Source organism: Ruditapes philippinarum, unplaced genomic scaffold, assembly GCF_026571515.1.
Source record: "Ruditapes philippinarum isolate M1 unplaced genomic scaffold, ASM2657151v2 ctg11826_1_1_1_1, whole genome shotgun sequence".
In the NCBI taxonomy this organism is placed as follows: Eukaryota; Metazoa; Mollusca; class Bivalvia; order Venerida; family Veneridae; genus Ruditapes; species Ruditapes philippinarum.
The window spans coordinates 9,087-21,244 of NW_026853096.1; the positions used below are offsets into that span (position 1 = coordinate 9,087).

At 35.0% G+C, this 12,158-nt stretch overlaps 1 protein-coding gene across 1 annotated transcript; it reads left to right on the forward strand.

Moving 5' to 3' along the window:
- Nucleotides 1–4,429: 4,429 nt before the first annotated feature.
- Nucleotides 4,430–11,578, forward strand: LOC132733815 (uncharacterized). Its single transcript, XM_060720507.1, has 3 exons — nt 4,430–5,238; nt 6,196–6,354; nt 11,294–11,578. The coding sequence occupies exons 1-3, from the start codon at nt 4,672–4,674 to the stop codon at nt 11,576–11,578; spliced, it is 1,011 nt and encodes a 336-aa protein (XP_060576490.1). The 5' UTR covers nt 4,430–4,671.
- Nucleotides 11,579–12,158: the final 580 nt, after the last annotated feature.

Here is a 12,158-nt window from a genome sequence, read left to right on the forward strand (position 1 = left end):
TTTTTAGCGCCAATGGCGCAAAATCGCGTCCTCGGCAGATCTCTGTTATGATATACTTGGGTCTTTTTCAATATTTGTCATGTATAATCATTTTTTGTGACTAAAATTCATTATTATATAAACAAAACTTATGGAGAAGTTTCTGTGTTTAAATTGGATGTTGTCAAAAAATATTTTAATAGTCCAATAAACAACTGATTAGTAAACTGTTGATGCTTAGTGCAGTGTTTATACAACTGATTTAATAGTGGTGTCAAACTGTTAGTTGATAGTCTCAGTGTTTATACAATTAATTAGGCTATGAGATAACACCACAATTACTTAAGTTTGTTTAATGGTTACTGTTTAATAAATTGATGAAGAAAATAATTTTAAAAAATAATTTATTTTATACACATGTTTCGCATTTCATTGTTTAAGACTTAATGAAACATTATAATGAATTTCCTTTTTACACTGTTTGATATTAATGAAATTAAAATTTTGTTAACTTTTCTAGTAAACATCTCTAAAAAATTGGGAGTGAAACGTCCATACAATTGACAAAATGGGAGTGAAACGTCTAGGTGTGAACCGTCTTGGGAGTGAAACGTCTCAATAGTGAAACGTCTTGGGAGTGAAACGTCTGACATTCTCCGTGGCAGACAGGAGATGCCGAATATGACTTATTTTTTATGAAATGATTATTTTTTATGATTTTTTCTCGATAAGATGTTTTATAATAATAAAATTATTTTACATGCAAAATATCGTTAAATTTGATCAATAAATAAAAAAGTTATAAGTTATATTCGAATTACGTTCTATAAAAGTCATATCCGTGGCGGACAGGAGATACCGAATATGACTTATTTTTTATGAATATGAATGGTATACATGGTTCATGTTTAGTAAGGAGTTAAAACTTTATGTTTATAATTAAATGTTGTAGGTTCGAATCTTAATGAAACATTATTTTTAATGTTTGTTTTTAATTATATTTTTCGAAACTTATATAACTAAGTTTTTGTGCTTGCCAATCATCCATTGTACTACTGTACAAATCAAAACTATGAAAATGTGCATATACATCTATATTTTAAAGTTATTATTTTCTTTTAAGAAAAGACACCAGAGATTAAAGAATTTATCTATCCACTTATGCTGCATAATTTTTATATGACAAAATATAATCAAAGAAATCTGAAAAAAAAAAGTTGAAGATTTGAACTTGCAACTTCTCGATTGCTTTGTTATCAAACTTACCACCAGGCTATCGAGACGCAGGTACAAAGTACCAAGAATGTATTTTTTATCTAAAAAAAACAGTTAGTAAATCGTAATAAATTATGGAAACTCACGAAAAAGCTCCCGAAAATTAATGAGTCACTGGTTAATATTGCCAAACAACAAATTTAGAATAATCATTGGTGCATTGAAATAAAATCTTTTTGTATCACAGTTTGGGGATCTTTCTGTTGAAAATTATCACAGACTTTACATAATCGTATACATATACATGCACAGTGCATGCGTTAACTGGAGTGCAGGTATAAGTTACCCGTACTCCAGAGCATGCCCATTGATTGGCTCATTTTTGCCGGGGTTTACTTATTGTGACGGCAAAGAAAGGGAAAGCGATAGAAATATCATATTTAGAAGCTCGTTCATTGGTACTTTTTTTCTGGGGTTTCATATTGTGACAACAGGGAATGTGTATTTATGTTTGACTATGATACAAAAGAGAAAGAACATCAAAACACTCGGCAGTCTGATAAATACTCAAACAAATCAGATAGCCTCGTGTTTCGATGCTCTTACTATTACATTATTATATTGTGAAATACGATACCTTTTTTGACGTCATTATTGACTTATTTTATACCTGGCCTTTAAGCCGAACTCGATTGTTGTAGTCATTAATCGTTCGTACCATTATGATATAATGGGTGGTTTAAGTTCTCCAATTATTACATTTTGAATTTTCATTGCAAACTAGAAGAATAAATTTGGATGTGGACACGTAAATCTGAGTAGAGTATTGGATAATGAAGAACTCAGGTTATAATGAAACATGGTTTTTCGAGTTCGAGTTCAAATCTTCAACACATGCACATGTTTACTTTCAGAACACATTTTTAGAGTGTGTCACGTAACTTTAAATTTCTCTTTTTAAATTTTTTTTGAACATTTTAAAGTTAAACTTATGACGGATAAGCAGAATTTGATGTACCTTATAATACCCCCGCACAACAAAGTTGTTAGGGGGGTATACTGGAATCAGCTTGGCCGTCGCGTCCTCCGGCCTTCCGGCCGTCCGTCGATTTTTCCTTGTCCGCCCAATAACTTAAGATTCCTTTGACCCACAGTCTTGATATTTTGTATTTAGATTGGCCATGGAAAGTAGATAAGTCCTATTGATTTTGAGGTTACTGGGTCAAAGGTCAAGGTCACAGGGGCCTTGACTTCAAAAAGCTTGTCCGCCCAATAACTTAAGATTCCTTTGACCCACAGTCTTGATATTTTGTATTTAGATTGGTCATGGTTAAAAGATGATCCCTTTTGGTTTTGAGGTCACCGGGTCAAAGGTCACAGGGACCTTGACTTCAAAAAGCTTCTCCACCCAATAACTTAAGATTCCTTTGATCCACAGTCTTCATAATTGGTATTTAGGTTGGTTATGATAAGAAGATGACCCCAAATAGTTTTGAGGTAACAGGGTCAAGGTCACAGGAGCCTTGACTTCAAAAAGCTTGTCTGCCCAATAACTTAAGATTCCTTTGACCCACAGTTTTCATACTTGGTATTTAGATTGTTCATGAATAGTGAATGACCCTATTGATTTTGAGGTCACTGGGTCAAAGGTCAAGGTCACAGGGGCCTTGACTTAATAAATCTTGTCCGCCCAATAACTTAGGATTCCTTTGACCCACAGTTTTCATATTTGGTATTTAGATTGGTCATGAATAGTAGATAAACCTATTGATTTTGTGGGACCCCCTCACAGGGTCATAAGTCAAGGTCACAGGGGGCCTCGAGTTCAAAAATCTTGTCCGCCCAATAACTTAAGATTCCTTTGACCCACAGTCTTCATATTTGACATGGAGGTTGGTCATGACCATAAGGTGACCCCTATTTATTTTAAAGTCACTGGGTCAAAGTTCAAGGTCACAGGAGCCTTGACTAAAAAAAGCTTGTCAGCTCAATTGCTTTAGAATGCTTTGGTCAACAGTCTTGACATATTTGGTATTGGGGTTGTTTATGACTAGTAAATGACCCCTTTTGATTTTTAGGTGACTTTGTCAAAGGTCAAGGTCACAGAGATTTTACTGTAATGAGCATATCTGCTGTAATGAGCATATCTGCTCAAATGATTAAGAATGTCTGTCCGCAGTGTATTGATTTTGACATTTTTACATTTGAAGCATGTAGAATACATAACTTAGCAATGCACTGGCTGAGTAACCTCAGATTTGGCAGGGAGGTTGTCCTTGAGCTCTAAATGGCCACTGTTGATTCTGAAAAAGTGGTATGCGGGGGTATTCACGCCATGACAATGGCAGTTTTAGTTTGTAACTGTCATTGAACAGATTGAATAGCATTATCGATTTTATTCTGTTTGAAACACTGAATTCCATCGCGACCTTTTTAACGATGTCGGCTCATTAATTTATACATATATGTTTTCTTCCATTGTACATTTTTAACCCTTATCACGATTGTGCTGCCTTGTGTAACCTGTTGAATGCGAATGTGTGTATAACTACTTTTTCTAAAATATCATTGTCTGAATATGATTCTAGGGGATCAAAAATTCAGTTCGTTAAAAAAAAAAAAAAAAAAAAAAAAAAATGCCTTTACCCGAATTCGAACCAGGGGCAGGGGCTGTACACTCAAGAGCGAACACTTGATCATCACTTCGCTATTATGCTATATGCATAATCATAATAAGTGTTTAAGATTTAGGCTATAAATAGTGCAATTTTATATAAGAATTATCGGCACCCCAATTTGTCAATATTGATGAAAGAAATAGCGAATACGAGCTGTAGCCTATAACCTATACTAATGAAACGATATCTGATAACACTACTTTGATCAAATCAGATTAATAACACAGTACTCGTTAAACAGTTACAATAAGCGCTTAAAATGTAATTATACTAGTAAGTAATGTGTTTTGAAGCTACAGAAAACAGGGAAATAAGATTAACGTTAATTATATTAAGCTTTGTGCATTTCAGTATATCTTCTGTTATTATAAATTTAAAATTCAAAGTTTGATATATCTGCCTATATTTTCAGACATTGAATTGCTGCATTTTTATTTCTTTTTAACAAGCACTGTCATCTTAAAGAGTATCAAAACAATTACATTTATTTACTATAATTATAATACATGATGTATATCAAATACTACGCTCCCTTCGCAGCTCACTGAATACACTCACGTTACTTCAGAAAGTGAGCAATAGTGGAACATTCGACCGATGCGCAGGACAGTAATCAAATACCTGAATTAAATCGTATTGCATCACACCTTTAAATGATAGTGAAAGATCCCTCTTGAATTGTAATAATATACAATGACATTTTACATAATTTTTTTTTTCAGGTTCACCTGGAACTTAGCTTACAAGACATGCCAGTGTTTATAATTCTTTAAGTTGGAAGACACAAAGTTTGCAAGTCATGGCTTCTTATAGCCCTAAACTTTTAGAAAAGAAATACAATAACTGGGTTAAATCTCAGTTAGCAGTGTTGTTTACTAAAGAAGGTATTGAACCTTTTGTTTGCAATGAAATCAAACAATTCCAATTGAAATGCTTAGATGATATATGTTACCAAAATGGACTATTTAGTGGGACTTTGTGTTCAAATTGCTGTACGGAAAATGTTATCAAATGTCCAACAAATAAAATATGTAATGTTGGACGTGGAAGATGCAGTTATCATCGAAATGCTGCAACAAGGTATAATCCTGCTGGCTGCCCTAACATGATATGTCATAATTTCACAACTGAGATACATGATGCGCATAGGTACTCTGGTCCATCTTACAAAAACACTGATGCTTCACAGTGGTGTAGTAGTTTCTGGGAAGTGGCGAAATGCTTCATGCCTCCAGATGGGTACAAAGATACAACATCTGCAGCAGAAACAGACTTCAATGGTATAATCAGCGTTATTCTCAATTACAAAGGCTTCCAGGGGAAAATACATGAGAACCTGAACAATAAGACGAATATGTTTGAGGAGGTAAACAATATTTAGATACTATTTATGAAGACTTACGTTTGGTCCTTAGTTACCAAAAAACGACAATTGTATATTTCAGTGATCTAAAGTAAGATACAACAGTATTGTATGATATATATAATACACTTAGATTGTTGTTATGCTTTCTGAAAAAAAAGCACATTGTTACATAGGGAAATGTCGGTAAGAAAGATTTGTAGGCGAGTATAAAGAATTTACTCTGCTTGCAACGTCTGTATTTTTAATATTTTTTACTTTGTTAGAAATTTCAAACTTAATTTAACAGAGGTATTACCACCAAGTGTGAAGATACATTTTGAGATGGTTTCGTGATAAGAAAATATACAGGGCGGAAAAGTGATTTTTAACCCCAAATTTATGTACTGAATATAGAGAAATGATCTTCAGTAGTCATCAACTTCTTATCTTGTCATGAAGATTAAACCAAATTCATCTGAGCCCTTGTGCATATCAATTAAGTAAATTGTGCCCATTGCATTTTGTCATTTTTGTTAGATAATTCCTTGTAAGCAAGCACTCCTCACTAATTTTTCACGAAGTTTCAATTTTTGAAACATTTTTTATATCGATTTTGATATCAAAATCGTATTAAAGAGGGGTACTGGTACGTAACACTACAACATTTTTAATACTCCCGGGAAAATATGACAACGACCCTTCGCAGACAGCAGTGGTAAATGCAACAAGCAGACCACTCCTTTCGCAGACCACTCCTCTATCAAACCACTCCCCTAGCAGACCACACCCCTAGCAGACCACACCTCTAGCTATGACATTTAAGCTAAACACAGCTCTTATCGTGTTTGTAATTCATTATTTAAGTATTATTTTACTACATGTATAACGTAACAGTTTCTCAGTAAACGGATATATTATATACTCAACTTATAGGTTTAAGGTAAAAGTAAATAAGAATTGTTTTTCAATTTTGACCAGGCAAGAGAAATTGGAAGAAAAGTGCGACATTCCTCAACACTTGAAGTAGAGGATACAGATCTTCAAAAATACTTCAAGCTATTACATAAACTACTTTCTGATCAAGCATATTTAGCTACAGACACGCATGCGCAGAATGCTAAAAAGAAACTGACAGAGGTAAACATCTATACTTCTTCTATTACTACTTACTACTAATTCTTACTACTACAATTACAACTGCTACTTACTTCTGCTTCTTACCCCTGTTACTGCTACTGCTACCGCTTCCACCACCACTACTACTACTACCAACACCATCAACACACCACCACCATCACCACTTCTACTACCACTTCCACCACTACAACAACTACTACCACTACCACCACCACAACAACCATCACAACTACTACTACCACCACCACCACTACCACTACTTATTCTAGTGTCACTGCTTTTACTAATTATACTACTACTACTACTACTACTACTACTATTATTATTACTACTACTACCACTGCCACAACTACCACTACTACTACCACAACTACCACTACTTCTACTACTACTACTACTCATTCTTCTTCTTCTTAAACTTCTTATGCTTCATCTTCTTCTTACTACTACAACTTCTTCTTACTACTACTACTTCTACCATTACAACTGTAACTTGCTACTGCTACTTACAACTGCTACTTACTAATACTACTACTACAATTACTACCGCTTCTTTGTACTGTTACTACTACTACTACTACTACAACTACTACTACCACTACCACCAATTTCACTTCCACTTCCACTACCACTACCACCACATTTTTTTTAGCTCACCTGTCACAAAGTGACAGGGTGAGCTTTTGTGATCGCTTTTCGTCCGGCGTCCGTCCGTCGTCCGTCCGTCCGTAAACTTTTACTTTAAATGACATCTCCTCATAAACCACTAAGCCAATTTCATCCAAACTTCACAGGAATGTTCCTTTGGTAGTCACCTTTAAAAATTGTTCAAAGAATTTAATTCCATGCAGAACTCTGGTTGCCATGGCAACCGAAAGAAAAAACTTAAAATATCTTCTTTTAAAAAAACATAAGAGCTAGAGCTTAGATATTTGGCATGAAACATCTTCTAGTGAGTGTCTACCATGTTTGTTCAAATAAAAGCCCTGGGGTCAAAATTGGCCCCGCCCCGGGGGGTCATTGATTTTCCCTATATGCATATAGTAAAAACTTAAAAAATCTTCTTTTAAAGAACCCAAAGAGCTAGAGCTAAGATATTTAGCATGAAACATGTTCTAATGGGTGTCTACCAAGTTTGTTCAAATAAAAGCCCTGGGGTCAAAATTGGCCCCGCCCCGGGGGGGTCATTGATTTTCCCTATATGCATATAGTAAAAACTTAAAAATCTTCTTTTAAAGAACTCAAAGAGCTATGGCTAAGATATTGAGCATCAAACATGTTCTAATAGGTGTCTACCAAGTTTGTTCAAATAAAAGCCCTGGGGTCAAAATTGGCCCGGCCCCAGGGGGTCATTGATTTTCCCTATATGCATATAGTAAAAACTTAAAAAATCTTCTTTTAAAGAACCAAAAGAGTTATAGCTAAGATATTTAGCATGAAACATGTTCTAATAAGTGTCTACCAAGTTTGTTCAAATAAAAGCCCTGGGGTCAAAATTGGCCCCGCCCCGGGGGTCATTGATTTTCCCTAAATGCATATAGTAAAAACTTAAAAAATCTTCTTTTAAAGAACTCAAAGAGCTATGGCTAAGATATTTAGCATCAAACATGTTCAAATGGGTGTCTCCAAGTTTGTTCAAATAAAAGCCCTGGGGTCAAAATTGGCACCGCCCCGGGGTCATTGATTTTCCTTATATGTGCATAGCAAAAACTTAAAAAATCTTCTTTTAAAGAACTCAAAGAGCTATGGCTAAGATATTGAGCATCAAACATTTTCTAATAGGTGTCTACCAAGTTTGTTCAAATAAAAGCCCTGGGGTCAAAATTGGCCCGGCCCCAGGGGGTCATTGATTTTTCCTGTATGCATATAGTAAAAACTTAAAAAATCTTCTTTTAAAGAACCAAAAGAGTTAGAGCTAAGATATTTGGCATGAAACATGTTCTAATAAGTGTCTACCAAGTTTGTTCAAATAAAAGCCCTGGGGTCAAAATTGGCCCCGCCCCGGGGGTCATTGATTTTCCCTATATGCATATAGTAAAAACTTAAAAAATCTTCTTTTAAAGAACTCAAAGAGCTATGGCTAAGATATTTAGCATCAAACATGTTCAAATGGGTGTCTACCAAGTTTGTTCAAATAAAAGCCCTGGGGTCAAAATTGGCACCGCCCCGGGGGTCATTGATTTTCCTTATATGTGATATAGCAAAAACTTAAAAAATCTTCTTTTAAAGAACTCAAAGAGCTATGGCTAAGATATTGAGCATCAAACATTTTCTAATAGGTGTCTACCAAGTTTGTTCAAATAAAAGCCCTGGGGTCAAAATTGACCCGGCCCCAGGGGTCATTGATTTTCCCTATATGCATATAGTAAAAACTTAAAAAATCTTCTTTTAAAGAACCAAAAGAGTTAGAGCTAAGATATTTAGCATGAAAGCATGTTCTAATAAGTGTCTACCAAGTTTGTTCAAATAAAAGCCCTGGGGTCAAAATTGGCCCCGCCCCGGGGGTCATTGATTTTCCCTATATGCATATAGTAAAAACTTAAAAAATCTTCTTTAAAGAACTCAAAGAGCTATGGCTAAGATATTTAGCATCAAACATGTTCTAATAGGTGTCTACAAAGTTTGTTCAAATAAAAGACCTCTGGTCAAAATGGCACCGCCTCGGGGGTCATTGATTTTCTTTATATGTGTATAGCAAAAAACTTAAAATCTAATCTTTGAAAAAACCCAAATAGCTAGAGTTTAGATATTAAGCATGAAACATCTTCTAGTAAGTGTCTACAAAGTTTGTTCAAATAAAAGCCCTGGGGTCCAAATTGGCCCGGCCCCAGGGGTGTCATTGTTTTTAACTGCATGCATATGTGTATAGTAAAAACTTAAAAAAAATCTTCTTTTAAAAAGCCCAATGAGCTAGAGCTTAGATGTTTAGCATGAAACATCTTCTTATGGGTGTCTACCAAGTTTGTGCAAATAAAGCCCTTGGGTTAAATTGACCCTGCAACGCTTGTTGGGGTGGTTTGGGGTTGGGGGTCTATATACAGGTGAGCGACCTCAGGGCCATCATGGCCCTCTTGTTTATTATTTAATTCTTATTATTTGTTCATTTTATTTATTATTTATTTTTTGTATTTTTTTTAGCTCACAGGGGTGAGCTTTTGTGATCGCTTTTCGTCCGGCGTCCGTCCGTCCGTCCGTAAACTTTTGCTTTAAATGACATCTCCTCATAAACCACTGAGCCAATTTCATCCAAACTTCACAGGAATGTTCCTTTGGTGGTCACCTTTAAAAATTGTTCAAAGAATTTAATTCCATGCAGAACTCTGGTTGCCATGGCAACCGAAAGAAAAATCTTTAAATATCTTCTTTTAAACAACCCTAAGAGCTAGAGCTTAGATATTTGGCATGAAACATCTTCTAATGAGTGTCTACCAAGTTTGTTCAAATAAAAGCCCTGGGGTCAAAATTGGCCCCGCCCCAGGGGGTCATTGATTTTCCCTATATGCATATAGTAAAAACTTAAAAAACTTCTTTTAAAGAACCCAAAGAGCTAGAGCTAAGATATTTAACATGAAACATCTTCTAGTGAGTGTCTACCAAGTTTGTTCAAATAAAAGCCCTGGGGTCAAAATTGGCCCCGCCCGGGGGGTCATTGATTTTTCCCTATATGCATATAGTAAAAACTTAAAAAAATCTTCTTTTAAAGAACCCCAAAGAGCTAGAGCTAAGATATTAAGCATGAAACATCTTCTAGTGAATGTCTACCAAGTTTGTTCAAATAAAAGCCCTGGGGTCAAAATTGGCCCCGCCCCATGGGGTCATTGTTTTCCCTATATATGCATATAGTAAAAACTTAAAAAATCTTCTTTTAAAGAACCAAAAGAGTTAGAGCTAAGATATTTAGCATGAAGCATGTTCTAATAAGTGTCTACAAAGTTTGTTCAAAATAAAAGCCCTGGGGTCAAAATTGGCCCCGCCCCGGGGGTCATTGATTTTCCCTATATGCATATAGTAAAAACTTAAAAAAATCTTCTTTTAAAGAACCATAAGAGCTAGAGCTTAGATATTTGGCATGAAACATCTTCTAGTGAATGTCTACCAAGTTTGTTCAAATAAAAGCCCTGGGTCATAATTGACCCTGCCCCAGGGGGTCATAGATTTTCCCTATATGCATATAGTAAAAACTTAAAAAATCTTCTTTTAAAGAACCCAAAGAGCTAGAGCTAAGATATTTAGCATGAAACATCTTCTAATGAGTGTTTACTAAGTTTGTTCAAATAAAAGCCCTGGGGTCAAAATTGGCCCCGCCCCAGGGTGTCATTGATTTTCCCTATATGCATATAGTAAAAACTTAAAAAAATCTTCTTTTAAAGAACTCAAAGAGCTAGAGCTAAGATATTTAGCATGAAACATGTTCTAATGGGTGTCTACCAAGTATGTTCAAATAAAAGCCCTGGGGTCAAAACTGGCCCCGCCCGGGGGGGGGTCATTGATTTTCCTTATATGTGTATAGCAAAAATTTAAAAATCTTCTTTGAAAAAAACCCAAGTAGCTAGAGTTTAGATATTAAGCATGAAACATCTTTAAGTAAATATCTACAAAGTTTGTTCAAATAAAAGCCCGGGGGTCAAAACTGGCCCTGCCCCAGGGGGTGTCATTGTTTTTAACTATATGTGTTTAGTAAAAACCTTAAAAAAAATCTTCTTTTAAAAAACCCAATGAGCTAGAACTTAGAATGTTTAGCATGAAAACATCTTCTTATGGGTGTCTACCAAGTCTGTTCAAATAAACAAATAAAAGCCCTTGGGTAAAAAATTGGCCCGGGGGTGGGGGGGGCCTATATACAGGTGAGCGACCTCAGGGCCATCATGGCCCTCTTGTTTATTTATTTACCTTTTTCAAAATTTTATATTGTATATTTGTATTGTATTTATAATTACAGTTAGAAAATGACACTTTAGTCATTGGTAAAGATGAAGTAAGAAAAGTACTAGACGATGTGGCAAAGGCAATTCAAGAAAAGATGAAGGCTGGATTAGACGAGCAATATGACAGAATTAAACTAGATATGATAAAAAGAAAACAAGAAGATCTTCTATCTCTTCAGTCACAATTAATAAAGATAAAGCTGATGCTTCTGTTAAAAGACTGCATGAAGAACGGGACAAAGAAGTTGGGAAAATTCATGAACAAGGAGAAAAAGAACAAGCAGACCTGGCTGCATTAGGAGAGACGTTACAAAAAAGCACTGAACATAGCAAGTAAAGACGAGAAAGAAAAAAGAATATATTGATTCTAAACAAAGTAAGTGATATTAATCACATTAACTTCATTTGTTTTCTATTATAGTACTAAACGTTTTCTTTGTACTTCACCCCTTACAACATATATATATAACCATTGAAACTTCAGTTTGCGCACCAGATGATGTTTCTAATATCATCAAATTCATTAGTTGATCCAATCTTATTATTCTCGTGTTCATTCCCTGAGTCCAGAAATCTGTATCAATGCAATATTTTACGTCGCTTTTATCCCGCAAAATATAATCTATTTCAAATTCATTTTATATTACCCACTAGCCTCGTTGTCTGTGTCAAAAAAACGTTCATATCTAATATTCATATTGTAACTCTAATCTAATATTCATATGAGTACTCTTAAGTGAACTTATATCGTAATAGACAGTTTTGTAATACTGAAACGTCATAATTTTGAGCATGAGTATTTGTATACCGCCCTTCGAAAAAGAGGGGTTATATATTGTTTTGCTTATGTCGGTCGGTCGGTGGGTGTGTTGGTCCGGT

Coding starts and splice junctions, on each gene's coding strand:
- LOC132733815 (XM_060720507.1), top strand. CDS start 4,672: ATGGCTTCTTATAGCCCTAAACTTTTAGAAAAGAAATACAATAACTGG. Junction 5,239..6,195: donor AGACGAATATGTTTGAGGAG/GTAAACAATATT, acceptor AATTTTGACCAG/GCAAGAGAAATTGGAAGAAA. Junction 6,355..11,293: donor CTAAAAAGAAACTGACAGAG/GTAAACATCTAT, acceptor TTATAATTACAG/TTAGAAAATGACACTTTAGT.